Source organism: Papio anubis, chromosome 8 (genome assembly GCF_008728515.1).
Source record: "Papio anubis isolate 15944 chromosome 8, Panubis1.0, whole genome shotgun sequence".
Lineage (NCBI taxonomy): Eukaryota > Metazoa > Chordata > Mammalia > Primates > Cercopithecidae > Papio > Papio anubis.
In genome coordinates, this window is record NC_044983.1 from 40,256,897 (window position 1) to 40,281,594 (window position 24,698).

General features: G+C 49.7%; 1 protein-coding gene across 20 annotated transcripts in view; it reads right to left on the reverse strand.

Moving 5' to 3' along the window:
- ANK1 (ankyrin 1) overlaps nucleotides 1–24,698 on the reverse strand; it is a 242,666-nt gene that overhangs the window by 49,604 nt on the left and 168,364 nt on the right. For all 20 annotated transcript variants that reach the window (XM_031669507.1, XM_031669506.1, XM_031669503.1 and 17 more), the window contains 16 exons: nucleotides 23,914–24,012; nucleotides 23,321–23,419; nucleotides 22,912–23,010; nucleotides 19,132–19,329; nucleotides 17,586–17,684; nucleotides 17,083–17,181; nucleotides 16,432–16,530; nucleotides 15,134–15,331; nucleotides 14,460–14,558; nucleotides 13,616–13,714; nucleotides 8,215–8,412; nucleotides 5,580–5,678; nucleotides 3,811–3,909; nucleotides 3,466–3,564; nucleotides 1,505–1,597; nucleotides 1,003–1,075 (listed from right to left, as the gene is read on the reverse strand). In XM_031669507.1, coding sequence (XP_031525367.1) covers nucleotides 1,003–1,075; nucleotides 1,505–1,597; nucleotides 3,466–3,564; nucleotides 3,811–3,909; nucleotides 5,580–5,678; nucleotides 8,215–8,412; nucleotides 13,616–13,714; nucleotides 14,460–14,558; nucleotides 15,134–15,331; nucleotides 16,432–16,530; nucleotides 17,083–17,181; nucleotides 17,586–17,684; nucleotides 19,132–19,329; nucleotides 22,912–23,010; nucleotides 23,321–23,419; nucleotides 23,914–24,012 — 1,849 coding nt within the window. The remainder of the gene's footprint in view (nucleotides 1–1,002; nucleotides 1,076–1,504; nucleotides 1,598–3,465; nucleotides 3,565–3,810; nucleotides 3,910–5,579; nucleotides 5,679–8,214; nucleotides 8,413–13,615; nucleotides 13,715–14,459; nucleotides 14,559–15,133; nucleotides 15,332–16,431; nucleotides 16,531–17,082; nucleotides 17,182–17,585; nucleotides 17,685–19,131; nucleotides 19,330–22,911; nucleotides 23,011–23,320; nucleotides 23,420–23,913; nucleotides 24,013–24,698) is intronic.

Genomic DNA, 24,698 nt, shown 5'->3' on the forward strand with positions numbered 1-24,698 from the left:
TCTGGTTGACAAAGTTATACAACCATGGAATAACCCAGATGGAAAGGACTACCGAGCTGATCCAGCCCACCCCACTATTCAACATCCCCAGAGTTGAGGATCTTACTGCTCAATATCCCCATCTAATTAGTGATGAAATAAGGTTTGTTGGGGGTAGGAAAATACTGGAAGCACTCTGTAGTTCATACAAGCTGAGACTATAGTAATTTCTTTCTTTTTCTTTTAGAGACAGGGTCTGGCTCCGTCACCCAGGCTGGAGTGCAGTGGGGTGATTACAACTCACTGCAGCCTCAAGCTCCTGGACTCAAGCAATCCTCCCACCTCAGCCTCCAGAGAAGCTGGGACTATAAATGTGCACCACCACACCCTACTAATTTTTAGTTCCAATTTTTTTTTTGTAGAGACGGGGGTCTCCCTTTATCGCCCAAGGCTGGTCTTGAACTCCTAGCCTCAAGCAATCCTCCAACCTTGGCTGCCCAAAATTCTGGGATTGCAGGCATGAACCCAGGCACCCAGCCAGACTATAGTAATTTCATAATCACAGAAATAACCCAAAACCTACTGACCCGCTATGTGGTTGAAGTGCAGCTTAAAAGGCATTCTCACAGATTTTGAATAATCCACTTAGTATTCATTCAAAGCATAAAGAAAGAACCAGACAGAATTTTATTACAGTTCCTCATGGGCTGAGAGTTGGTCTGAGTAGAACCATGCTCCAATATGATAACACATCCATAATCTATGCAAACACACATGTGTTTTTGAAACTTCATGGAATTTTAAATTTAGTCAATGTTCCTTCACCTAAGATTGTATTAATAGAGTAGTATTTTTGATAATAGACAACAGCTATAAAAAGCAGGTCTCCCCACTTTCAGTGTCCATCTACAGCTCTTGGGCGTGTTGTAAGGGGGCAAAGCCGGCAGGTGGCAGGAAGCCCCCTTGGAGGGTGCCCAGAGCCCCTCTGTCCCCACCAGCCTGAGCTCATTACCCCAACTTTACCTTCATCTTCCGAGACATCCAGGATCTCATCAACTGTCTCAGGGAAACTCATCCGATGCTTATCACTGACTAACTAAAATGAGAAAAAGCAGATAATTCAACCCAAACTAGAGCCGCACACATTTTTTACCAGCCCAGCGGTTCCCTGGTCACGCCTGTGGGGTGTGCCCCAAACGCAGAAAAACGGACGGAGGAGGTGCTCAGCCTAGAAGCTGCCGGGCAGGAACCACTGAGATGGGACCCGGGAAAACTGGCTTCCCATCTCCCCAAACTCCATCCACTCCACTGCTGCTCGGAATGCTGGTCCTGCCCCGAGTCCTCAGGCCGCTAGGTGGCAGCACAGCCCCGCTGGAAGGAGGACAAGTTCCCACCCGTTGGGCGCTGCGCCTCCGACCGGCGTCCTGGAGCCCCAGAACGCACCCCACTTCCAGAGTAACCCCGGGCACGCCTCTGCGCCAGGCTGAGTGTGTCCGGGGTGGGTGCGGGGGAGAGGCAGACATACCACGAAACTGGTTTCATCCGTGACGACCTTGAGCACGTCGGTGACAGAAATGTAGCCCAAGCGCTTGGCTATGGCCAGAGGTGTGGTTCCATCCTGGGAAAAGAGCAGCCCGGGTGCAGTCAGAGGATGGAGTCTAGCAGGCGGGGCTGGCCCCTTAGACACAGATCGAGTTCACCTTCTAGTTGTTCAGGAGAACCTGAGTGGACAGATGTCACCGTGGGGCCCAGAACGAGATCCCTGCACGTGTGTGTGCCTAGATGTGTGTTAGCAGCAGCACCCGGTGTGGGAGGAGGGAGGGCAGGGGTGCTTTTGATCTGCAGCGTCAAGTGTGGGGCCTTGCAACCCAGCAGGGGAAATCTCCCAAGGAGAAGTCAGGCTCTGCCAAGTGGGTGCCCACCAGGAAGGAAGTCAGGAAGTTAGCAGATGCAGTTTTAGGAAGATGAGGACAGAGGGAGGCTGCTTGCTGCTCCCAAAGTCTATTCTTGGGTGTCAGTGATGGGGTATTACAGTAGTTGAATTAATCCATATACTTCAATGAACTCTAATCAGAATACTCAGAAATCACAAATCACCAGAAACACAGCAAGGGCATACTTTCTACTTTGATTCGAAGAGAAAGAGCTACGTGATCATAAATGGATACTGAGGCTTGATTTTTCTTTTGACTTCTCTACTTCTAGGATGTGCCTTGGGCTTCGTTCAGATTCAAGCCCAGCTGCAGCTGCAATTTCTGCAACCCCATCTACAATCAAGGATCCACTTTTGTGTGTGTGTGTGAGACAGAGTCTCACTCTGTCGCCCAGGCTGGAGTGCAGTGGCGCAATCTAGGCTCACTGTAACTTCTGCCTCCTGGACTCAAGTGGTTCTTGTGCCTCAGCTTCCCGAGTAGCTGGGACTACAGGTGCCTGTCACCTCACTCGACTAATTTTTTTTTTATATTTTTAGTAGAGACACTCGCCCTGGAGTGTTGGCCAGGCTGGTCTCTAACTCCTGACCTCAAGTGATCCACCTGCCTTGGCCTCCCAAAGTGCTGGGATTACAGGTGTGAGCCACCGCACCCAGCCAAGGGGGTCCACATTATTTCAGAGATAGAAGCAAACACGGAGATAATTTCATAGAACCTCCGCATGGTCAGATGAGAAAGCTCATAGTGAACAATGATTGCTGATGTCACTAAAGATAACCTCGAGCCCTGAAAGATCAGGAACCACCCAGGACATTGAACTATGTTCACTTGCACCATATTGAAAACAGTTTCACATATTTTAGAATGGGTTTCAACAAATATTTATATATATGGTATATATGTGTGTATGTGCATATATATATGTATATGTCTCTGTGTGTGTGTGTGTGTGTGTGTGTGTGTATATATATATATAAAAAAAGACACAAGGTCTTGCTCTGTCTTCCAGGCTGGCTTTCAAGTGGGCAACTGGAAAATGGACACTGAACTGCAGTGGTGCAATCACAACTCCCTGCAGCCTCGACTTCCTGGACTCAGGCTATCCTCCCACTTCAGCCTCCCAGTTAGCTGGGACTACAGCTAATATGTGTCACCACATCCACATAATTAAAAAAATTATTTTGTAGATTCAGGCACTCACTGTGTTGCCCAGACTGGTCCTGAACTCCTGCCCTCAAGCAATCCTCCCTCCTTAGCCTCCCAAAGTGCTGTGATTACAGGCGTGAGCCACTGCACTCGCACTCAAGAAGGATATTTTAATAAACATAAAAGAGGAGGGAAAATGGTGCTTAAAAGGAAAACGATCAATTCACCAGAAAGAGGAACTGATCACAGTGCCCCATCCCCAGGGTATCCAAGGTAGCTATGGCTTTAGGGTCTTGCGGCCCTTTCCAGGCCCCAGACATGTGCATTAACCTCTATGGTTAGGGGAGGTCACCCAGGGCTGCTGCCACGGGCAGCAGTTTTCTAAACTCAGGAGAGAGAGTGTACTCACCGAGCTGACCTCGTTTGGGGAAGCACCGTTTTTCAGAAGCAGAGTCACGACGTCTGTGTGTCCCTGCTGGGCTGCCTGGTGCAGGGGGCTGTATCCTAGCTGCAAAGCAAGCAGACATTTTGGCAGGGTTAGCCAACCATTAGACAGAGACCTGCCTACACATGATAGTGCCTGTCCATCTTCGAAGTGGGACATTAATAAAATGCATTTTCCCCCTTTCTTCCTTCAGTGTCCACGGTCAACTGTGGTGGAACCCCTAGTGGCCCAGAGCAGCAGCTCTGGCTGCACCCTGATGTGGCATGGAGAAGGGTCAGCGCAGGAGTCAGGGCTAGGGCATCCCTGTACCTTGGTCTTGGCGTTTACATCTGCCTGGTGCTGCAGCAGAAACTTCACCAGCTTGATGTTTCCGTAGTGACTGGCCACATGGAGGGGAGTGTAGCCCATCTGAAAAGCAGATGAGAAGGAGTGACCAGAGCTCTCCTGAGCTGGGCATCACATGAAATCCTTCCCAAAGCAGCCAATTCAAAGAAAAAATGGACAGGGAGCCCCTTGAAGGCTGACACTGACAAGCTGAATGGCTGCTGCTGGGCAGAGACCACCAGGCTGAGATGCTTGTGGGAGACCCAAGGGGAGATGTCAACCTGGCAACTGGAAAATGGACACTGAACCACAAGAAGAGGGCTATGCTGGGGTCGTCAGTGCATGGGAGATCTGAGAGCTTTGGAGGTGAGTGAGGTCCCCCAGGATAAAGTGGAGGGTGAAAAGTGGGGCTGAGGGAGTGAGGCCGAGGCAGAAGACGAGGGAGAGGGAAACCTGGAGAGAGCAGCGTCACAGAATCCCAGGGGGCTATTTCAAGAGGAAGAAATAGCCTTCAGGCCTGGGAATGGCGCTGAGATGAGGGCAGATGGGGATGTGAGGTCATGTTCGCTCCAATGACAACAGGCTTATTTCCATTAGAAAGCTGAAATCCCATTGAAAAACCCCCAAAAGGCTGTCCAAGTGACTTAGTTGTGGCGTGATGGAATTTACGGGAACTGATCATTGCTTATTGAAATGCATGGGCTTGGGACATTTGCTCATGTGAGTCTGGGCTGTTCAAGGAGTCTGTCCTGCTGAATTTTGTGGTAATGCTTCCTGTGGGCAGGCCGGCCAAGGCCCTCTGAGCTCCTTGGTCCCAAGTGTCCCAGGAAGCTGGTGCCAGATTCCAGAGACCACCCAAGTGCAGGTCCTTCCCATAATGGGGTGACTTTGGGATCCTCAAGGCCATTCTAACCCACAGGACAGGGTCTTTTGGTGCAGGACCCCAAAAGACTAAACAGGGCCTGCAAGTGAAGCCTCAAAGATCCAGAACATTCTTAGATTTTAAGCAGGTTCCTGTGGAAGCTGCAGGCAGTTGGAGACAAAACACAGTTTCCAGACTTTTCTCAGGGTGAGTTCAGCATAACATTGTTGCTGGCATTTCTGTGCTACTCTGGAGGGGGCAGGAGTTCCTGGTACTGTCACTGTCCCTTCCTTTTAATATGGTTCCCTTGTGGGGAAAAGAAACAAAATGTGGCTTCTTCCATGAAGCCCACCTCCTCGCACCGACTGAAAACACCATCTCTGCCCTCTGTGCTCCCAGCTCCTCTCTTAAGAGTAAATATCAGATTGCGCTCTTCCTTCCTGTCCCTAGCGATCACCTCCACACCAAACTGCAGACGCCTTGATGCCAGATTCCATTCACATAGCTCCTTGCACACATCAGAGGTTCAGAGAAAGTTGAACTGAATTTAACCAAGTGCTGGAAGAAAAGGAGCTAAGCTTTTGTGTGAATCTGGGGAAACCTGACATTTTGACATGCTGACTACTCGTATTAGACAGGTCTTAGAGTCATGATTAAACATTCGTCCCACTTTCTTTCTGCAGAGGCTCAAAGGTCTAGCAAACTTTAAAAATCCCCCATGAGAAAGTAAGATAATTAGGAGTAGCATTTTCAAACTCCACTGCCCGCTCTAGGAAGTGGCAGGGAAGAATGTTCCACTGGGTCTTCGGGATTTCAAAGCCCCGTGGAAGATTCAGTTCTGAAGTGTGAGCAAGCAGTCCACACAGACTGAAGTTCCAGCTGCCTGCCTTACCCGGGTGGTGGCATCCACCATGACGCCGTGTTTGATCAGCACGTCTGCCACTGGAACGTGGCCTTCTTGTGCTACCAGATGGAGAGGAGTGAGTCCACTCTGCAAAGGAAAAGATGTTCATTACCTTCTAGCAAGTAAAGAATTCCAGGCCACAAGGAAAGAGCTCTGATGTCTGGGAGCTGAAGCTGACTTTGCAGTCACCAACTAGTTATTTGGCTCCAGGCAAAGCTCTTCTTGTTCTGGGCCCCAATGTCCTTATCTAAAAAGTAAGGTGGTTACACTAGACCAGGGGTTGGCAACTTTTTCTGTTAAGGGCCAGATGATCAATATTTTTGGCCATGTCTCTGTATGACTAACATTTAAATGAATGGGCATAGCTGTGTTCCAATAAAACTTTATTTACACAAACAAGTGGTGGACCAGATTTGGCCCACGGGCCCATAGTTTCCTGACTTCTGATCTAGATGAACTTTATGGCACTTTCCCAGTGTTGGTGCTTTATGGACTTCCCAATAAAGAATGGCCTATTTCCATGGTGAATTTCAGAGCCCTGTAGCCTTGGTTTCCTAATCTAGACAATAGGGGTTATCATGGATCCATCTCAGGGGCAAGGTGAGGAGTGCTGGAGAAAGCACAGGTGAAGCACATTGAGAGGCACACAGTGCTGTTTAAATGAAGCACACTGGCTGGGTGCGGCAGCACATGCCTGTCATCCCAGCACTTTGGAAGGCCAAGGTGGGTGGATCACCTGAGGTCAGGAGTTCGAGACCAGCCTGGCCAACATGGTTAGACCCCCATCTTTACTAAAAATACAAAAATAAGTAGGGCATGGTGGCTCATGCCTGTAATCCCAGCTGCTTGGGTGGCTGAGGCAGGAGAATCACTTGAACCTGGGAGGCAGAGGTTGCAGTGAGCCAAGATCGCACCACTGCACTCCAGAATGGGTGACAGAGCAAGACTCCATCTTAAATAAATAAATAAATAAATAAATAAATAAATAAATAAAGTACCATACTGTTATCACTGCGCAGCCAGTGCTGGCATGGTCAAGAGGGCAAAGCATCCCACCAGGAGTGAACGGACCATATTCTTGCACGTGGCATCACAGCTTCCTCAGGAAGGCAGTAAGGTATCAGAGATGTTGTTTGACGTGTGGGCACCCACAGGAAAATGTCAGAAAAGTCTTCTCTCCCCTGGACTTTGCCTCAATACCCTTTGCTAACGTGGGACCAACAAAGCTGGATTTCTCTGCAGGCACAGACCATGTCCCCTCTACGGGACTCCACTTGCCCTCCTCTGCCTTCTGCACATCCCGCAGGCTGACCAGAGGCTTGTGGGTAGTCATGACACCCCACCACACGCCACTGTGGCCAGAACTGGCGGGCCTGTCCTGCAGGCAGACCGGGGATGGCTCAAATGAGAACAGTCCTCAGTTGAGGAGTGACTGTGTCAGCCTCTCAGGCAGGCGCTCTGCCTCATTCTTGAGCTAACACCAATAATCTGCCTCGTGAGGGTGGCGTGTGGATGACAGAGTGGGTTACCAGTCACCTTACTGGGTCCTGTCAAAGCTCCCATTAAGTGGGGCAGTGAAGGAACCCAGAATGCCATGAGATATAATGAATATAATGGTCCTACCAGAACGGTTCCCTCATTGGGGGTCAACTGTTCAAATTTGTACAAAATGTGCCAGATTTTGTACCAAATCTACAGGTTTTTAAGAAATCTTAAGTTGCCCTGAAAATGCTTGCCTTTCTGAGTATTTGCTATGTGAATTTATCATCGAAGAAGTGGTTGTTCACATTGCGTGGTTCCACTTATATGAAATGTCCAGAACAGACAAATTCCTAGAGACTGAAAGATTGGCGGTTGCGAGGGACCGGGGGCTCTGGGGGAAGTGGGAAGTGACTGCTAACAGGTATGGGGTTCCCTTTGCGGGTGATGAAAGTGTTCTCGAGTTAGATCATAGGCTGCTGAATTCTGTAAAAATACTAAAAGACATTGAATTGTAGTGTTTGAAAGGGTGCCTTCTAGGTGAATTATATTTCGATAAAACTGTTATTTAAAAAAGAAGTGATTTTTAGTCTTTTTTTTGGGTCACACATTCCTTTGAGAAGCTGAGAAACACTGAACACTTCACCCAGAAAACTGCTCACACACCCTTCCTCCCCAGATGTGTGCGCAGTTTTAGAAGGCTTTATCCTCACATACCTATTGTCGCTGGAGTAAGAACTCCTAGTGTATAGGTCAGTAGTTTTAAAACATCTTTCCCCACAGAACATAGAATATTTAGTCCCAAATGATAGAATGTACTTCTGAAGGTAGGCACCGGCCTATATTTGGGAAAGTGTATTATGGATTTTAATATTGATCTTTCTGCAGATCCTTAAGTCAATCTGTTTAGAAAGATCAGCAAAGGCTTTGGCATCAGAAAGGCTCAGAATCCTGCCATCTTGGGAATAAGCAACCTTTCTGTTTATTCATTTATAAAATGAAGGTGAAATGTACACAGGGCTGTTCCAAGGTTTACACACACACAGCCCTAACTCAGAACCTGGGCACACATAGATACTTAATATGCAGACACCACACGTTGTTAGCCAGCACTCCAGGGCAGATCCAAAGACGCCATGTCTACCTTGTTCCCCAGGTTGCCATTGGCTTGTTTCGAGAGCAGCAGAGCCACCATCTCTGCGTGGCCCTCCTGGGCGGCCAGGTGAAGGGGCGTCACACCTTGCACCGACTCGGCGTTTGCTGAGCCCCCATACTGCAGCAGACTGCGGGCCACCTCCACCTGGTTCTGCTTGGCAGCGATGTGCAAAGGGGTGTAGCCATTCTGAAACAGAAGAAGCCACCCAGGGCCTGGTTACAGGAATGCTGAGCTGACAATATCAACACATGAGCAGGGGCTGAGTCTGGTTCTTGGCCGGCTGGACACCCAATGAGCAGGGCTGGTGTCACCCAGGAGCAATTTAGGTAAACAAACAAACAAACAAAATCCATCTGATTTGGAGCCAGCGCCTCAGGCTTGCAGAGCCTCTGTATGTCCACCCTTTTTCACCATGTGTTTTCTGTTATGCTCTGACAAACTGCTGGACAGGAGGAGAACAACTGGAAGGCCAGGCAAGGAAATGAAAGGTTCTCATTTCTTCCTTCCTGCAATAAGAGCCAAAAACCCCAAATATTTCATAAAGAAGAAGAAACAACAGCCCCTTTTTTTCCCAGTGCAGCTGGGCCAAGTGCTGCCCTCTGGGCCTTGCCGGCATTAGGCAGGGTGGTTTAAGGGCATGCACCTGGCAAGGGACTTGAGGATGTGGGACAGTCCTCACTCCACTGTTAACTACCTGTGTGACCCAGGGCAAGATATTCCATGACCTAGACTTCCTTCTGTATCTTTTAAGTCATTAAGAGTGGATAATAGCGTCTATCTTTTTCATTTCTCAAAGTTGTTAGGTAGACCAAACATGATACTATATGTGAAGGTATGTTCCAAAATTAAGATGTAAAAAGTTGGCAGGGCACAGTGGCTCATGCCTGTATTCCCAACACTTTGGGAGGCTGAGGTGTGAGGATCACTTGAGGCCAGGAGTTTGAGACCAGCCTGGGCAACATAGCTAGACCCCATCTCTACAAAAAAATTAAAAAATTAACTGGGCATGGTGATGCATGCCTACAGCTACTCAGGAGGCTGAGGTGGGAGGATGGCTTGAGCTAAGGAGTTGGAGGTTGCAGTGAGCTCTGATCGTACCACTGCACTATGGCCTGCAGCAGAGTAAGACCTTGTCTCTACATATGAAAGTTTTAAAAAGTAATGCACCTGTGTGTCATGGTTTTGTAGTGCACTGGTTTGCAAGACATTATAATTGCATAATGAGATGAAGGAGCTTGCCTCAAAAGTAAATCAATGATGTCACTGTGCACTGTTTATTCAGCCAATTTTTGTTTTTATTATTATCATTGATAGCAAGACTGTCTTAATGAAGGAAGCAGTGCATGGGTGTACACTCTGGAGCACACTCCTTATCTCCCTGCAGGCAAGAGGCAGTTCCCAGGTGGGCGCCTTTGCTCATCACTGCCGAAAACCACTTTTACCTGCGTTATCTTTTTTGTGCTTCATTAAAACCACATAAGGTCACTAGGGCAGGCATTTTTATTATTATCACATTGTGTGAAGAAAGAGGCCAATTCTCTGTGAGGTTAAGCACCTTATCTAATGTCACATAGTAAGCAGAACAACAGATAACCCAGCCCTGACCTTCTGATTGTACAGCCCAGGTAATTCCAGCTAGAACAGTGGTTCTCAAACTCTGATGTGTACACAATCCCTTGGGACCTTGTTAAAATGCAGTGTCTGATTCAGAGGCACTAGGGGGGGCCCAAGATTGTGCATTTCTAGCAAGCTCCCAGGTGATGCTGACAATGCTGGTCCAGGGACCACACTTTCAGTAGCAAGGCCCTAGGGCACTCAGGGTTAAGGGCAATGCCAGGCTGGAGGACGTCCTGGACATGTGCCCACCCAGGCCCATAGCAGATGGCTGCCCAATGTGGGATCTGTCTCAGGGCACGAGATTTCCCCACCTCGGCCAGCATTCCTCTGGCTGAGGACTGAGTTCTCCCTGCCAGCCACTCTCTTACTGTGGAAACTAACATTTCTGATTCTGCCAGGATCACTGGTCAGGAAGAGGAAAGGGAAAGAAAGGTGCTGGCCAAGGCAGTCAAAGCCCTAGGTACAGAGAAAGCTCAGCAAAGTGGGCCCATAGGCGGCTTTTGTGGTGGAATGAAAAGTTGTGACTTACCCAAGGAATTGAATTAAATTGAAAAATCATTCTTTTTGAAGAATGACGAGTGATAATCCTTTCTAGTATTCTTCCTTTTTAATTTGATTATGTTATGAGAAAACATTAAATTGTTCTTTGTAGGTTGTGTTCATGTAACAAGATCGGCATTTGGATTATACTAAGTTTAATTAAACAGCATGATTTTTGCAGTGTATTAAAAGAGAGCAAAGGAATGGAGTGCGATACCACAGATCCAGGCTGAGATGCAGGGTCGGCTCAAAATGGAGCTAAGCCTCCCCATAACGAGACACAGAGCACCAGTCAGCGCCGGCCCAGAGAAGCCTTTCACTATGGAAACGAAAAATTAAACCCTAAGCCCTCAAACAGACCTCAATTGGGCCAAAGAGATCCCAGAAAAACCTTAAAAACTGAATTCCCAGCCATGAAGGAAGGGAGGTTGGACACGCCTTGCTATACCCACTCCCTTTCGGAGTTTAGGCACAAGTGACCAACATTCATGTTAAAAGAGATCATAAGACTAACTAAAGGGACTCTTTGTGACAAGACACCAAATTATCAACAGGACCCAAGGCCACAATAGGCAAGGGCTGAGTCACACACCCCCTAGAGGTCACTCGGCCCAGGACACTGGTGAACAGACCCTTCTCTCAACTTAATTCTTTTCTGCTGATTCCAAACTTTTAGATAAAGCTTTACTCCTTTAACCAACTGCAAATTAAAGAATCTCTGAATCTGCCTATAACCTCTGGGCCCCTGTTTCTAGGTATTTTTGTCAATATATACCTTCCATGTATTGATTTATGTTTTTACCTATAACTCCTGCCTCCCTAAATGTATAAAACCAAACTGTAACCCGCCCCAGACACGTTTTCTCAGGACCTCTTGATACTGTGTTGCCCAGGGCCATGGTTATCACATCCGCTCAGAATAAACCTCAGAAATACTTTATGGAGTCTGGTTTTTCCATTAATAACTACATGAAAGCAATGATTATTAGGCTTTTTTTTTTTTGAGACAGTGTCACTCTGTTGCCCAGTCTGGAGTGCAGTGGTGAGATCTTGGCTCACTGCAATCTCTGCCTCCCGGGTTCAAATGATTCTCCTGTCTCAGCCTCCCAAGTAGCTGACATTAGAGGTGCATGCCGCCATGCCCAGCTAATTTTTGTATTTTTAGTAGAGGCGGGGTTTCACCATGTTGGCCAGGATGGTCTTGAACTCCTGACCTCAAGCGATCCGCCTGCCTCGGCCTCCCAAAGTGCTGGGATTACAGGCTTGGGCCACTGTTCCTGGCCCTATTAGGCCATCTTTTGATGTACAAAGGACCATCACTTGAGCAATCTGCAGTGTGTTCATGGATGTATCCTCAGGAATCCCAAGCTACCTGGGAAGCAGTGATGTCCACACTGGCAAGGCCAGCCCCCTGTCCTGCCCAAGAGTAGGCCTGCCCTGGACATGACTCAGGCTGCCAGGTAAACCTCTGGTTAAAATTGAGATACAAGTGCCACTGTCACTCTCAGAACACGGAGTGTTCACGGAACAGAGCTTCCCCTAAACCAGGACTGAAAGGAACGAATGAACTTCTGCAGGTGACGAGGACAAGGACAACTAGGCTGGAAAGTCATGGAGAGGGGAGGGAGGAATGTGTGCCCGCAAAAGGCTCTTCTTTCCCAAGGAAATGAGCTCATCCTAAGGAATGCATACGGAGGGAGCTCTGCCCAAATGTTCAAACATTAGCATCAAAATTAGAAAGGGGAGGGTTTGGTTTGGGTGCAGAGAGATTTGCATGTGAAATTCTACAAAATTGCCAGACTACTTTGGAAACTATTTTTTGCCATGGAAACAAAGCCCATCTGTACAGGGTTTGTGCTTGGATTTAGTTCTCTTTAAATATAATGAACCTGGCTCCCTTTCCTTTTATATAAGTAGGGGAGTGAGGAGGAGGAGGGGAGTCCAGGTTTTTATTTTTAGAGGCAGGAGTAAGTCGACATCGCAGCAGGGCCGTGTGCTCCCTCTGCACAGCGACGTGGGGCTCGCTGCAGCAGTAGCGAGGACAGGAGGAGACAGAGCTGTCGGGAGCCGGCGTCTGCAGAAGAGCGATGCTGCAAGATGGGGACACGCGTCTGTCCAGGGAGGGAGAACGCGCCGCACCGACACTGAGGCTCCCCGCCTGGGCTGCGGCGGCCCTAAGCCAGCAGGTATTGGCTGGAGTCATGCGGGGTCCCACCCTTAGGCTCCTTCTCTGTGGCACTTGGACACCTGCCACATGACGGATCACCGGGGTTTGCTCTCCCATAGATTATCCTGTTTCCCGTGCGCCTGGCTGCCCCACAGAGTGCAGGGACTGTGTGTGGCTTTTGTCTTCCTGGCCCCGCTCCCTCTCCTCTCCCCTTCTCCCCGCAGGCCACCAGTCCCATGGCACCTATCCCTACACAGCCTTGTCTTCCCACAGCAGGCAGCCTGTTCCCAAAAATGATCCTTCCAGCTTCATCCTTGTACTACCCAATCCCGTGGGGTCTTCCAGAAGCTACCCATCTTCTCCCTCCTCTGATTCCCTCAAGGGTCACGGAACCTGCTGCTCTGAGCAGCTCGCCTCTGAAGCTGGTGTGAGGCCGGGCCAACATGTCTCATATTCAGGTAAGCCTCTCTACAAAAATGCCACCATCGAAAAGTCTGATCTCAGAGAGAAATGAATTTGGAGGTGATCATTCTCATTTTAAAGAGGTCCCTTGCTTCCAGGTTCCAGCAAGCTCACCAGCAGCCCTGAGGATTTCTCAAAGTACGGTCGCTGTGGCCCCAGCCCCGGAACCACGCAGAGAGTAGGTTAAAAATGAGGCTTCCAGGCCACACTGCACAGTCCCACAGAGTCAGAATCTGCTAGAACCAGGCTCACCACTCCCCAGGGATTTTTATCCACACCGATTTCTGACAGTCAGTTTACAAAACCCAGCTGACATGCAACTGCTTGGGGACACATTTGCTGTATAAAACAAGTTCTGCCTCTGCGAGGTAAGCCCTGGCTGGGGATTGTTACCCACTTCCCATCCCACTCCTGGACCCTGAATAGCACGATTACAGGACAGGTAACATGTGTGAAAGTGAGGCATGATTTCTGAGGTAAAAATAGCTACAGAACGCAAAACGCAAACGCCTGGGCTGCTGCGGAAACCCCCCTCCCTGAGGGACTGGAAGGTAGCAGGTGACCTGCTCTCCGGGGGCAGCTGGGGAGAGGCGCCAGTCTTACCCAGGCGGGGCTGTGCGGGGAGCCACCCCGGGGAAGCAGCAGCTTGACGATGTCCAGGTTGTTGTGATGGACGGCCACGTGCAGGGGGGTCAGGCCATTCTGCAGAGGACAAAGACAAAAGAGACCAGATGTCACTCCCACGGACTTTCTCCCAGGGCTCCCTTTAGGCATGGCAGCACCTATTTTACACAGTAAAATCCTGTTTAAAATCCTTCCCAGGCCAGTCTTAACTTGGAGTCACGACAGAATGTCGGGACAGGACCCAGAGCCCTGTGGGAACCAGAGGGGTCGTGGGCAGTGAGGTCAGCACATTCGCCCAGAGAAGGCCGTCGAGTCTTTCCAAACGGTTAAGGCCGTTGACAGAAAGGCCAGTCTTTCCAAAGGGCGTTCTCTCTCGATGCTACCCATGGAAACATGAACAGGCCGGGTGCAGTGGCTTGCACCTGTAATCCCAGAGCTACGGGAGGCTGAAGAGGGAAGATCACCCGAGCCCAGGGTTTGAGACTAGCCTGGGCAACATAGTGAGACCCTGTCTCTATAATTTTTTTTTTTTTTTAAGTTAGAGCCGGGCATGGTGGCACCTGCTTGTAGTCCCAGCTACTCAGGAGGCTGACACCCAAGGATGGTTTGAGCCCAGGAGTCGAAATTGTAGTGAGCCATAATGGCACCACTGCACTCCAGCCTGGGCAACAGAGAGAGACCCCATCTCAAAAAAAAAAAAAAAAGAAAAGAAAAAAAAGGATGGACAACATAGGCAAGAGATGGAATCTGCAAGAGCTGAATTCCATCCTCTGTTCTTGCCTCTAACCTGAGAGCTGCAGGGGAGGGCGGGGTTCAAACTCACTTTTCCAGCAGCATTTGGGTGTGCGTCCCGCTCCAGCAGCAGCTCTGCCACCCGCACCTTCCCGTACTTGGCCGCCACGTGCAGAGGGGTAAATCCTTTCTGAGGAGAAACACAGGCCGTCAGGACATCGGGGCCCCAGGGCTGTCCTCTCTGAAGAAAGGGCAAAGGAGGCTGCCCCCTTCCGCTGGCATGGAGATGCCAATAAAAGCAAAGGCACAGCCATTTTTGAGCCCTCCAGGAGGCTGAAGACCTCAGGAGTGGGCAGGCATCCCTGCACTTGCTGTACACACTCCTCTGGCGAGAGGATCTCGACCACCTCGCAGTGGTAGTTGATTGCTGGCTAGCTGAGGGCAGGGTATGAGTCTTAATCCTTCTCATATCCCCAGAACCCGTCTGTGACTTGTCCAAAGCAGGTTTCGACTAATAATTGTGCCATGATAAATGGACGAAGGCTGGCTGGGTGTGTGAGAAGCTGTGGTTGACCTCCCGTTTTGGGGAAGGATGGAGACACATCGGGCTTGCAGGTGGCAGGCAGCCCCGAGTGTGATGACCCTTCCAGTTGCTTGCAACATCACTGAGGTGACAAAGAGAACCAGGCACGAATTCCCCTCCAAGCCCCAGGCCTGGCTGAGTGAGCCTGTTGCTTCCTTACACCGAGAGGAGGGAGGTTGTACCTTGGTCATGCAGGCCTGGGATGCTTCCTTTTCCAGAAGGGCCAGGACTGTTTCCAAGTGGCCCTCACGAGCTGCGATGTGCAGGGGCGTGTGCCCAGCAGTGGTGGCCAGGTTGGGGTTGGCACTGTTTTCCAGCAGGAGCTTCACCATGTTTGTGTGGCCGATGCGAGCTGCACAGTGAAGTGGGGTCTGGTCATCCTGGACCCCGAAGCGAAAGCAAAGAAGAAGAAATGCTGATGTTACCAAATCCAACTTTTCATCTTACAGAGAAGCAAGGCAGGGCCCAGAGAGGGCAAGTGACCTTCTCAAGGTCACACAGCCAAGAAGATGAAGAGTCAGGGTTTGAATCAAATCTCTGAGTTACAGGAACCAATATGCTGTATCCTATTGAATCCTTACAACAGCTCTTCAAGTGAGCTGTTATTTCTACCTAATTTCCCAAAGACCCAGCCCTCCCATCTGTAAAATGGGAATAATAACGTCTACTTGCTAGGGCTCATCTGGGATCAAGCAGATAATGCACACGTTTCTGCGTTTGTGCATAAAAGGCACTCAATGCAGGGTGGTTGCTCATCTGTCTCCCACATCCTTTCTGAGAGGATGTGCTTGTCTTTCTGCTTGAACTCTACTTTGATTTTCTCTGTGCTGGGGTCAGGGGAGTCTCAACTGCTGACAGAGAATGAGGACTTTTCCATCCACACCCCCAGCTTCCTGTTTCTGAATGCTGCTGTTGAGCTGCCTGGGCCAGGTCTCATGGGGCCCAGCTGGAGGCATCCCTCGAGGGCCCCAAACACAAATCACAGGCCTGACTCTAAGGAGAGCCCATCGTGGCCTGTGGTTAGGAAGCCTGCTGTTGGCCGAGCGAGCAACTGGCAAACTCCACAGCTCTTCTCACTGCCTACTCCTCCAACCCCCGCAAAATGTGCTTACAGCAAGGGGGAATCCTCCAGTTTTAGATCAAGTAATTCTTGCCTGATTTTCACTGGCAATGCTTTCTTCAAAAGGTTGCCCGCCTCCTTACACGGCAACTGTCGTCGTTAGCCCAGGACATACTCAGCCCAACCATGCACCTTGGACTTTCCTTATGTTAAAGAAATGTGGCTCTAATGCAAAAATATCCCTGGTCTTCTCAAACCCCCTGCAAAGCAGAATCGGAGCACGCAGAGCGGCCTGATCGGGATGAAAAGCGATCCCCAGGCCACAGTACTGCAGCCCTGCCTGGAATGAGGATGGGTTCTCTGCACAGTGCTGGAACTGCTCATATCTGAAACCCTTCCCTTCCTGCCTTCACAACTCACCTTGGCCTTGGCGTTGACTTTGGCTTTGTTCTGGAGTAAATATTTGGCCACTTCCGTGTGCCCAGCTCTGGCTGCCATATGTAGCGGGGTCTCCACTTTCTATAAAATAACAAAATTGTAGAACTGTTCATACATGCCTGCTGTCCAAAACTGCACACACAGAGCTAGGAAGTGCAGCTTCGAGTGGCTTGGTGGGTTTTTATCCAAGAGGTGGAGTTGCCCCAGCAGGCACTCTTTAGTCTGGTGTGTGTGCTTGTGTGCATGCGCATGTATGTATATATGTGTGTGTGTGTGCACGTGTGCAGGTGCAGGCATGTATGTGAGTGCATGTGTGCATCTGTATATTCTAGGTACACTTAAAAGTAAACCCCAGAGCTAATGAATATTCAAAAATGTAAATGTATTCCCAGTGAACACTTATAGACGTTCCAAAATTATTGTCCAAAACAAAACCTCCAAGGTTTACGGATGTGTGAGAAATTTAATCCAGAAAGCGTCAGTACACAGGGATGTCCTCCCCCAGTCTGAAGCATTGGCTATTCTGGGAATTGTAGCTCTGTCCCCAGAGAAGAGGCCTGGGAGCACTGGTGAAAGCTGCCCTCTGAACTCTTGGTCTAGAGGAGCAAGTCCCTTGCCTGCCTGAGGGCTTACCACGTTGGAGACGTTGGGCGATGCCCCCCGCTGCAGGAGGTTCTTCACGATGGGAAGGTGCCCCATGAAGGAGGCCACGTGGAGAGGTGTCAGGCCAGACTGAAACAGACAAGGGCAGAGTGAGATAAGTGGGGAGTCTTTCCGCTCCCCTGAAGAAGAGAGAACCTGACGGCATCTAACGCTTTCACAAATGGTTTTCCAAGAAAATGGAATTATATGAGGTGGGTTTGCTTCCAAGAAAATGGTTGGAGAAAAAAATTACCGTGGGCAAGTCGTGCCCACTCTTACAACTTGCAAAAATTGTGTCTGATCTTGGAAAGCTCCATGAGACTTGACTCATGTTCCCTTGTCTTAGTCACCTCTAATTCATTCCTTCCAGCAGTCCAGACTTGCAGACACACACAGCCCTGCAGCCACACAAAGCTACAAAGAGCGACTCTTAGAGAAGGTGGGTCGGGGGAGACCACGGGCCTGCCCCCAGGCTCCTCTGCAGTCTCTCCTACCTCGGTGACCGCGTCAATCGAGGCTCCCGTCTTCAGCAGCAGTTCCATGACACGAACGTGGTTCTTTTTGCAGGCGATGTGTAAGGGGGTAAAGCCATTCTGCAGCCCACACAAAGGAAGACAGACAAGCAGGAGCTTACACACGGGCCCAAGGAACGCCCAGAAGACCACCTCGCTGCTCTAAAAGGCAGCTGCTGCCCAGGCCACCAGCAGATGCCCACAGACCAATCAATGAATTAATGCCAATTGATTAGTCTTACAATGTCAATTAATGCAAATCACGTAAGAGACAGGTGGCTCTCACTTGATGCACTAGATGTGTTCCTGAACGTGTTGTTTATAAACCTTTTTAAAAAATTTATTCACATTTTGGATGCACTAAAAGATCTTGCTGTTTAAAGTCCCCTAAGGGTAAATTTACAATAAAAGAATACTTTTGTGAAGCAAATCATGTTCCCTCTTCCCTGAAACCACTGATCATTTTTAGTGAAATGGATTTCTGCTCTAAAGTGTGATGTACTCTGAATATAAACTCTGAAGGGGAGAAAAGTATGTTTGTTTTTGTCTGTTTTTTCAGTGCTTTACCCACTTAAGGCAGTGGTTCTCAAACGTGGGAGGTGGTGGTGGGGGGTATCATTTGCACCTCACCGCCAAAACATGTGGCGATGTCTGGGGACATTTTTTATTGTCAACTAGGGAAGGAGAGCTATGAGTGCCTAGTGGGTAGAGGCCCGGGATGCTGCTAAACATCCTACAACACACAAGACCACAAATATCGACCCCAAATATCAATAGTCCTGAGGCTGGGAAATCCCAACTCCCCTACAATAGCATGTGGCCTGCGGGCATTGCTCAGTGAAAGCTTTTTTGAGTGAGTGAGTGAGTGAATGAGCCATCCTCTGCCATCCCTGGAGGATATCCTGCCCCTCAGTTCTGCTGCCCTGGAAAGGGGCAGAGAGGAGATGTGGTTACGGGCATGCTTAGTGCAAAGCTACAGTCCTACTGGATCCCCAGACCTCCCTGGGAGCCCCTGTCCTGGGAAGGAGGCAGAGGAACCACAGGAGGGATTTGCTCTGGGCCTGAGCTTCCCTTTACACGAGTGCCATGAGAACTGCAAGCCCCTCTGTGGACGAAGGATGCTCAGCTCCGGCCACCTCACTCATCCCCAAAGCAGCTCAGAAAGCCACGCAGCCCCTAAGGAATCACTCAGCTCCAGGCCTGACTCCACTGGACAGGTGCCCCAAGCCTGTATACCTACCATGCAGGATGCTTCCTGAGTCCGGTTTCCTGGGCCCAAACTCACCCCTGACCTCGGCCTGGTCACCAGGGGCAGGGGTCGATACCTAGCTGGGTGTGCAGTGGAGGGTGCAAGAGGGGTGCACACCAGGCCCCCACCATCCTGTGCTGTCACACCCCACTTCTCAGGCCTCGAATCTGGGGAGCTCTGGGCACCTGCCGCCCTTCCCACAGGTCCAGCCATGCCTCTCTGGTCCTGCCCTGAGCCTGCCCTGACCCTCTGCACCTTCTCCAGCAGCCCCCCACTCACCAGGGCTCTGGAGTTGGGTTTGGCCCCTTTATCCAGAAGGACCTTGGCCACCCTGTGGTGTCCGCAGTGGGCAGCCACATGGAGCGGGGTCAGGTGGTCCAGGGTGATGTCATCTATCTCTGCGTCGTATTGCAACAGGAGCCGGACACAGTCGAGGTGGTCTCCCTGAGCCGCCATGTGAATTGGGGACAGGCCGTTCTGGGTAAAGAGGAAAACACAAGCAATCACAAAGCCTTCTGGGGACCGAGTATGGAGATTCAGGACGACTCCAACGTCACTCCCTACTTCTTCCCTACACGATGCTTCCACAAGGCTCCGGAGGGAGCTTGGCTCACCCTGGCCTCCACACTTCTGCCAGTCTCTGACCACAGACATTCTCCTTCCCACCTGGCCAAACCTTCAAAGCCATCTCCAGCAGCCCCATCTCTTCCAGAAAGCCTTCCCTGACCACCCTAGAATCCAGTGGGCTTTCCTTATCTGTGCCATGCACTTGGACCTTATTCTCATATTTGCCCAATTACATTCATAGTTAACTGTTTAGGGGAGTGTATCTTTTCATCTTTTCTCTTTACGTGTATGCCTCTTAAGATCAGTGACTGAGCCTAATATTTCTTCTTAAATGCCCCACAGTGCCCAGTAAATTCATGTAATACACATTGTGGTCCTTAAATTATGCAATTTTGAATAAATGAATGAATAAATGATGATAAAATAGAACTTGGATCTAAATCCCTCTGTTCCTTGTCCCTGTCAAATGCAGTTCAGTTAAAGAAAATTCATTAAGGATACTCATTTCTCAAACAGCAATTTGCTGAAAAAACATTAAAGAGAGAGGAGACTCACTCATTCATTCAGACATTAATTCAACACATACTTATCAAGTGATTAATATGCTCCTGGTATGGGTTAAGCTCTGTGGAAACAGAAGAGAACAGACATAAACCCTGGCCCAAGGAAGCTTGTAGACAAACATGGTGGTGTCTTTCAGTGCCCTGAAGTGGGATGAAAAATGATCAAAGCACAGAGGTGAGAATCAAACAGATGGCGTCCCTGATGAAGGAGGGGCACCGGGAGGGAGGAGGTGAGGCCTAAACTAGGACTTGAAAGGAGCTGAATGGAAGTTCACCAGGAGGACCAAAGGGGAAGAACATCCTAGTGAAGGGAGCAGCATGGGCAACATCACAGAGGCAGCTACCCTAGGGGAACCCAGGGGCCTCCATGCAGTTCGACAGGCCAGGGCAAAGTGATGGCAAGCATGGAGGCGGGCTGGAGAGGAGCCCGAGGCTGCGCCAAGAAAGGCTAGGAGCTCAGGACTTGGGACTTCAGCTTTTCGAAAGTGGAAATGAGAGGATTTTCATCAAGGAAGACGCAAATCAGGTTCCATGACAGCAGATGTTAGTGTTACAGGCTGAATTAGGTCCCACAAAATTCACATGCTGCAGTCTTAACCCCCAGGACCTCAGAATGTGACCTTGTTTGGAAACAGGGTCTTTGGGGATGTAATGAGCTAAAATGAGGTCATTAGTGTGAGTTCTAATCTATGACTGGCGTCCTTAGAAATAGGCAGATTTGGACACCTGCACAGCAGGAAGATGCCACATGAAGATGAAGGCAGAGGTCAGCATGATGCTTCTATAAGCCAAGGAAACCAAAGATTGTGCTCAAACCACCAGAAGCTCGGGGAGAGACCTGGAAAAGATGCTCCCTCACAGCCTCAGAAGGAACCGACCCTGCCAGGCACTGTAGCTCACCCCTGTAATTCCAGCACTTTGGGAGGCCGAGGTGGGCATATCACTTGAGGCCAGGAGTTTGAGTCTAGCCTGGCCAACATGGTGAATCCCCATCTCTACCAAAAATACAAAAATTAGTCAGGTGAGGTGGCACGTACCTGCAAGCCCAGCTACTTGGGAGGCTGAGGCATGAGAATTGATTGAACCTGTGAGGTGGAGGTTGCAGTGAGTGGAGATCACACTGCTGCACTCCAGCCTGGGTGACTGAGCGAGACTTCATCACACACACACACAAAAAAAGGCCAGGCACAGTGGCTCATGCCTGTAATCCCAGCACTTTGGGAGGCTGAGGCGGGCGGATCGCCTGAGGTCAGGAGTTCAAGACCAGCCTGGCTAACATGGCGAAACCCTGTCTCTACTAAAAATACAAAAATTTGCCAGGCATGATGGTGCATATCTGTAATCCTAGCTACTCGGGAGTCTGAGGCACAAGAATTGCTTGAACCCAGGAAGTGGAAGTTGCAGTGAGCCAAGATCATGTCACTGCACTCCAGCCTGGGCGACAGAGAGAGACTCTGTCACACACACACAAAAAAGAACCAACCCTGCTGACACCTTGATCTTGACCCTCCAGCCTCTGAAAGTGTGAGACAGTAAGTTTCTGTTGTTTAACCTACTCAACGTGTGGTTCTTTGTTAGGGTGGACTGAGCTAACTCAGTTAGTTACACTTGCATTTCAGAAAGGTTGTACCATAGTTCCCAATGGAAAAGTCACATATTCTCATATTCTCAGAAAATACTTTTCATAAGCATTCCTTTCAGCCCCATTCTAATGATCTGGATAATAAAACAAAATATCTTAACTTCTGGTCATGTATTATGTTTAAATACAGCACTCCTGGAAAAATGTTGGGAATTTCCTGACCTAATAATCTAACTGATAGTAGCAATTCTACTTTCATTTAGCTGAGGAGTTTCACTGTTAGATATACTTTTGAAGACATTATCTCACATGGTCGTCCCAACAATCCTAGGAGAGAGGGCGGGGGCTCTCCAGATGAGGAAACTGAAACACAGAGAGGGCAAGACACATGTTCAGAGTCACACAGCAAATCAGCCAAGGATGGAGGGTTAAATGAGAGACTGCTTTAGTAGAGGACACCCTCATGCAACAGCACACACAGACACAAACAAGAGCCAGTGTGGGGACTATGAATCATGACCCAAATTAACGACAGCTCTACAGAACAGAACATGATAATATGTCGGGAATAAATCAGCTCTCACTGTACGGACTGAGCCATCATTTCATGACAGAACTGCTCGTGGGAAACATCCTGGGTAGCCGTGAGTGGGCCTGGCTTCTGCCTTGCTCTGCTCTGACACAGCTCAATTCACGGGGCAGAGGACCTGGAGCAGGCTCAGGCAGCTCTGTGTGGCTGATAGCTTTCTTCCCTGGAAGACTTAAGTCCTTATGTTAGAATCACGTAACAAGCCTTTTCTCCGGCCTGTAATGGAGCCTGAGAAGAACTGTGTTCTTTTCTTTTTAACTTTGCTTCAGTCTGACCCGGGCTCTGAAGACTTCTCAGAGTACTTAGTGCCTGTCTTTTCTGGAGCTAGGAAGGGAGACATGGGGATTGATCTAGAGCAGTAGTAGGCAAACTATACAACCTGTGGGTCAAATCTGCCCCGCCACCAGTGTTGCTCAATAACGTTTTATTAGAACATGGGCCCTAGTTTGCATATAGCCTATGGCTGCTTTTCTGCTACGTTGGCAGTGTTGAATCACTGCAACAGGGACCATGGCCTGCAAAGCCTAAAATTGTCTAATACCTGGTCCTTTAGATAAAAAGTTTGCCGACCCTGATCTAGTTATGAATTAGAGCTACACTGAGTGCCTCCTATGTGACAGGCCTTGTAATAAATGTCAAAGGTGCTATTCATTTAGTAGTATTAGCATTTCTGTTTTACAGAAATAGGATTTGATGCCAGGTCTGTTGGACCTGGAGCCCTGCCTAAAAAATGCTCCTCACAGAAAGGAAGCACACACCTTGGTTTTGGCTTGGATTGGTGCCCCATGGTCCAGCAGGATCTCTGAGATTCGCACGTGCCCATTTCGAGCTGCACAGTGGAGAGGTGTCAATTCGTCCTTTAAAAGACAGAGTCAAAAACAGAAAGCCCAAAAGGCAGCTATCAGAGGTCATTGGAGAGAAGACTGCCTATGGCATTGTCCCAGCCCACGCGAGTGCTGACGTTTCCTCAAGCACCAGCTTGACCTCAGCACAGTTTTACTACTGCCTCCCGCTGCACGCGGCACTGCCCAGAATACCGCTGCAGGCAGCTCCAGGAGGCTGCTGGTGCATCCCTAACTAGGTCACCAAGGGCCTGCTGCTCTGGGTGAGGTTCGTGAGGGGGGAACTCCCTCCCCCTGCCTGGCTGCGGAGCCTGCTGGCACCCACCTTGGTCTTGGTTTCTATCTGGGCTCCCCGATCCAGCAGCAGCCGCACCATGATCACGTTGCCCCTTCGGGAGGCGATGTGCAGCGGCGTGATGCCATTCTGAAGGGAGGAAGCAGGACATCAGGGTGTGTCATCCTTCCCTGGAATGCAGCTGCTGTGCACCCGCTCCCCATGTCCCCAGCCCCCAGCCCCCAGTCCTGCAATGGAGCTGTCAGGGCATTTCTAGCCTAAGACATTTTAAAACCTGTAAGGACCTGCCAACAGGATGGGTCATCCCACCACACCAGCCAATCCCACGCCTCCCAGAGTTAACATAACAGACTGCAGGAAAGTCAGTTATTTGGAAATCACTCTCTGCCCTCCAGATTTCCCACTTCTAGGATGGGCAAATGGACTTTAGGGTTTTCTCAAGCAAAGCAGGTAGAAACTGGGGGTGGATGGTCAGAAACCTGCCAGCAAGGAGGCTGAACAGACAGCAGGGCTGTTTGACCCACAGGCACTTCTGCCACTGGGATGAAATCCATGGTGCCAAGGCAGGAGCACCTGCTAGCCCCAAGCCCCCAGACAGTGAGGGCGCACCTGCCCCAGGTTACCTGTGGCGTGAAATTGACGCTGGCTCCCCTGTTGAGGAGTAACTGGGCCACGTTGAGGTTCTCGTAGTGGGCCGCAATGTGCAGGGGCGTGAATCCCGTCTAGGGCACAACAGAGGGGGAGAAACTTGTCATATGTGATTTACTTCTATCTCAGAGTCAGCCCTGGGATGCCTGAAACTCAGCTGGGGCGACAGGACTTTACAGACAAAGGAGATTTTGATGGGTGGGAACATTTGGTGAGGGGGTCAAGAGAGGCTCTGTGGCACAGTGTATTCAAAAGCTGGGTATCCACCCTGAGCAAACCGACTTATATGCTAACCTCACACTCTGTGGGCCCGTTCGTCAGAGTGATCACCGACAAAGAGATTTTCATTCATGAATGAAAGTGTGATGGGGCCATGGTCTTTTTTTTTTTTTTCCTCTCCATTTAGACAGGGTCTCACTGTGTCGCCCAGCCTGGAGTGCAGTGTGATGTGATCACAGCTCACTTCAGCCTTGACCTCCTGGGCTCAAGCAATCTTCCCACCTCAGCCTCCCCAGTAGCTGGGACTACAGGCGAACAAAATCATGCCCAGCTAATTAAAAAAAAATGTTAAGAGGTGGGGTCTCACTAGGTTGTCCAGGCTGGTCTCCAACTCCTGGGCTCAAACCATCCTCCTGCCTCAGCCTCTGTCCATTGTCATCACTCTCTTCCAGAGCCTCAAGCCAGGCCTAACCCCACCCAGGTGTTTTCCAGACAAAACCCGGTGGATCTGGGGCCGGTGGAAGAGGGGAGGGGCGGGGTG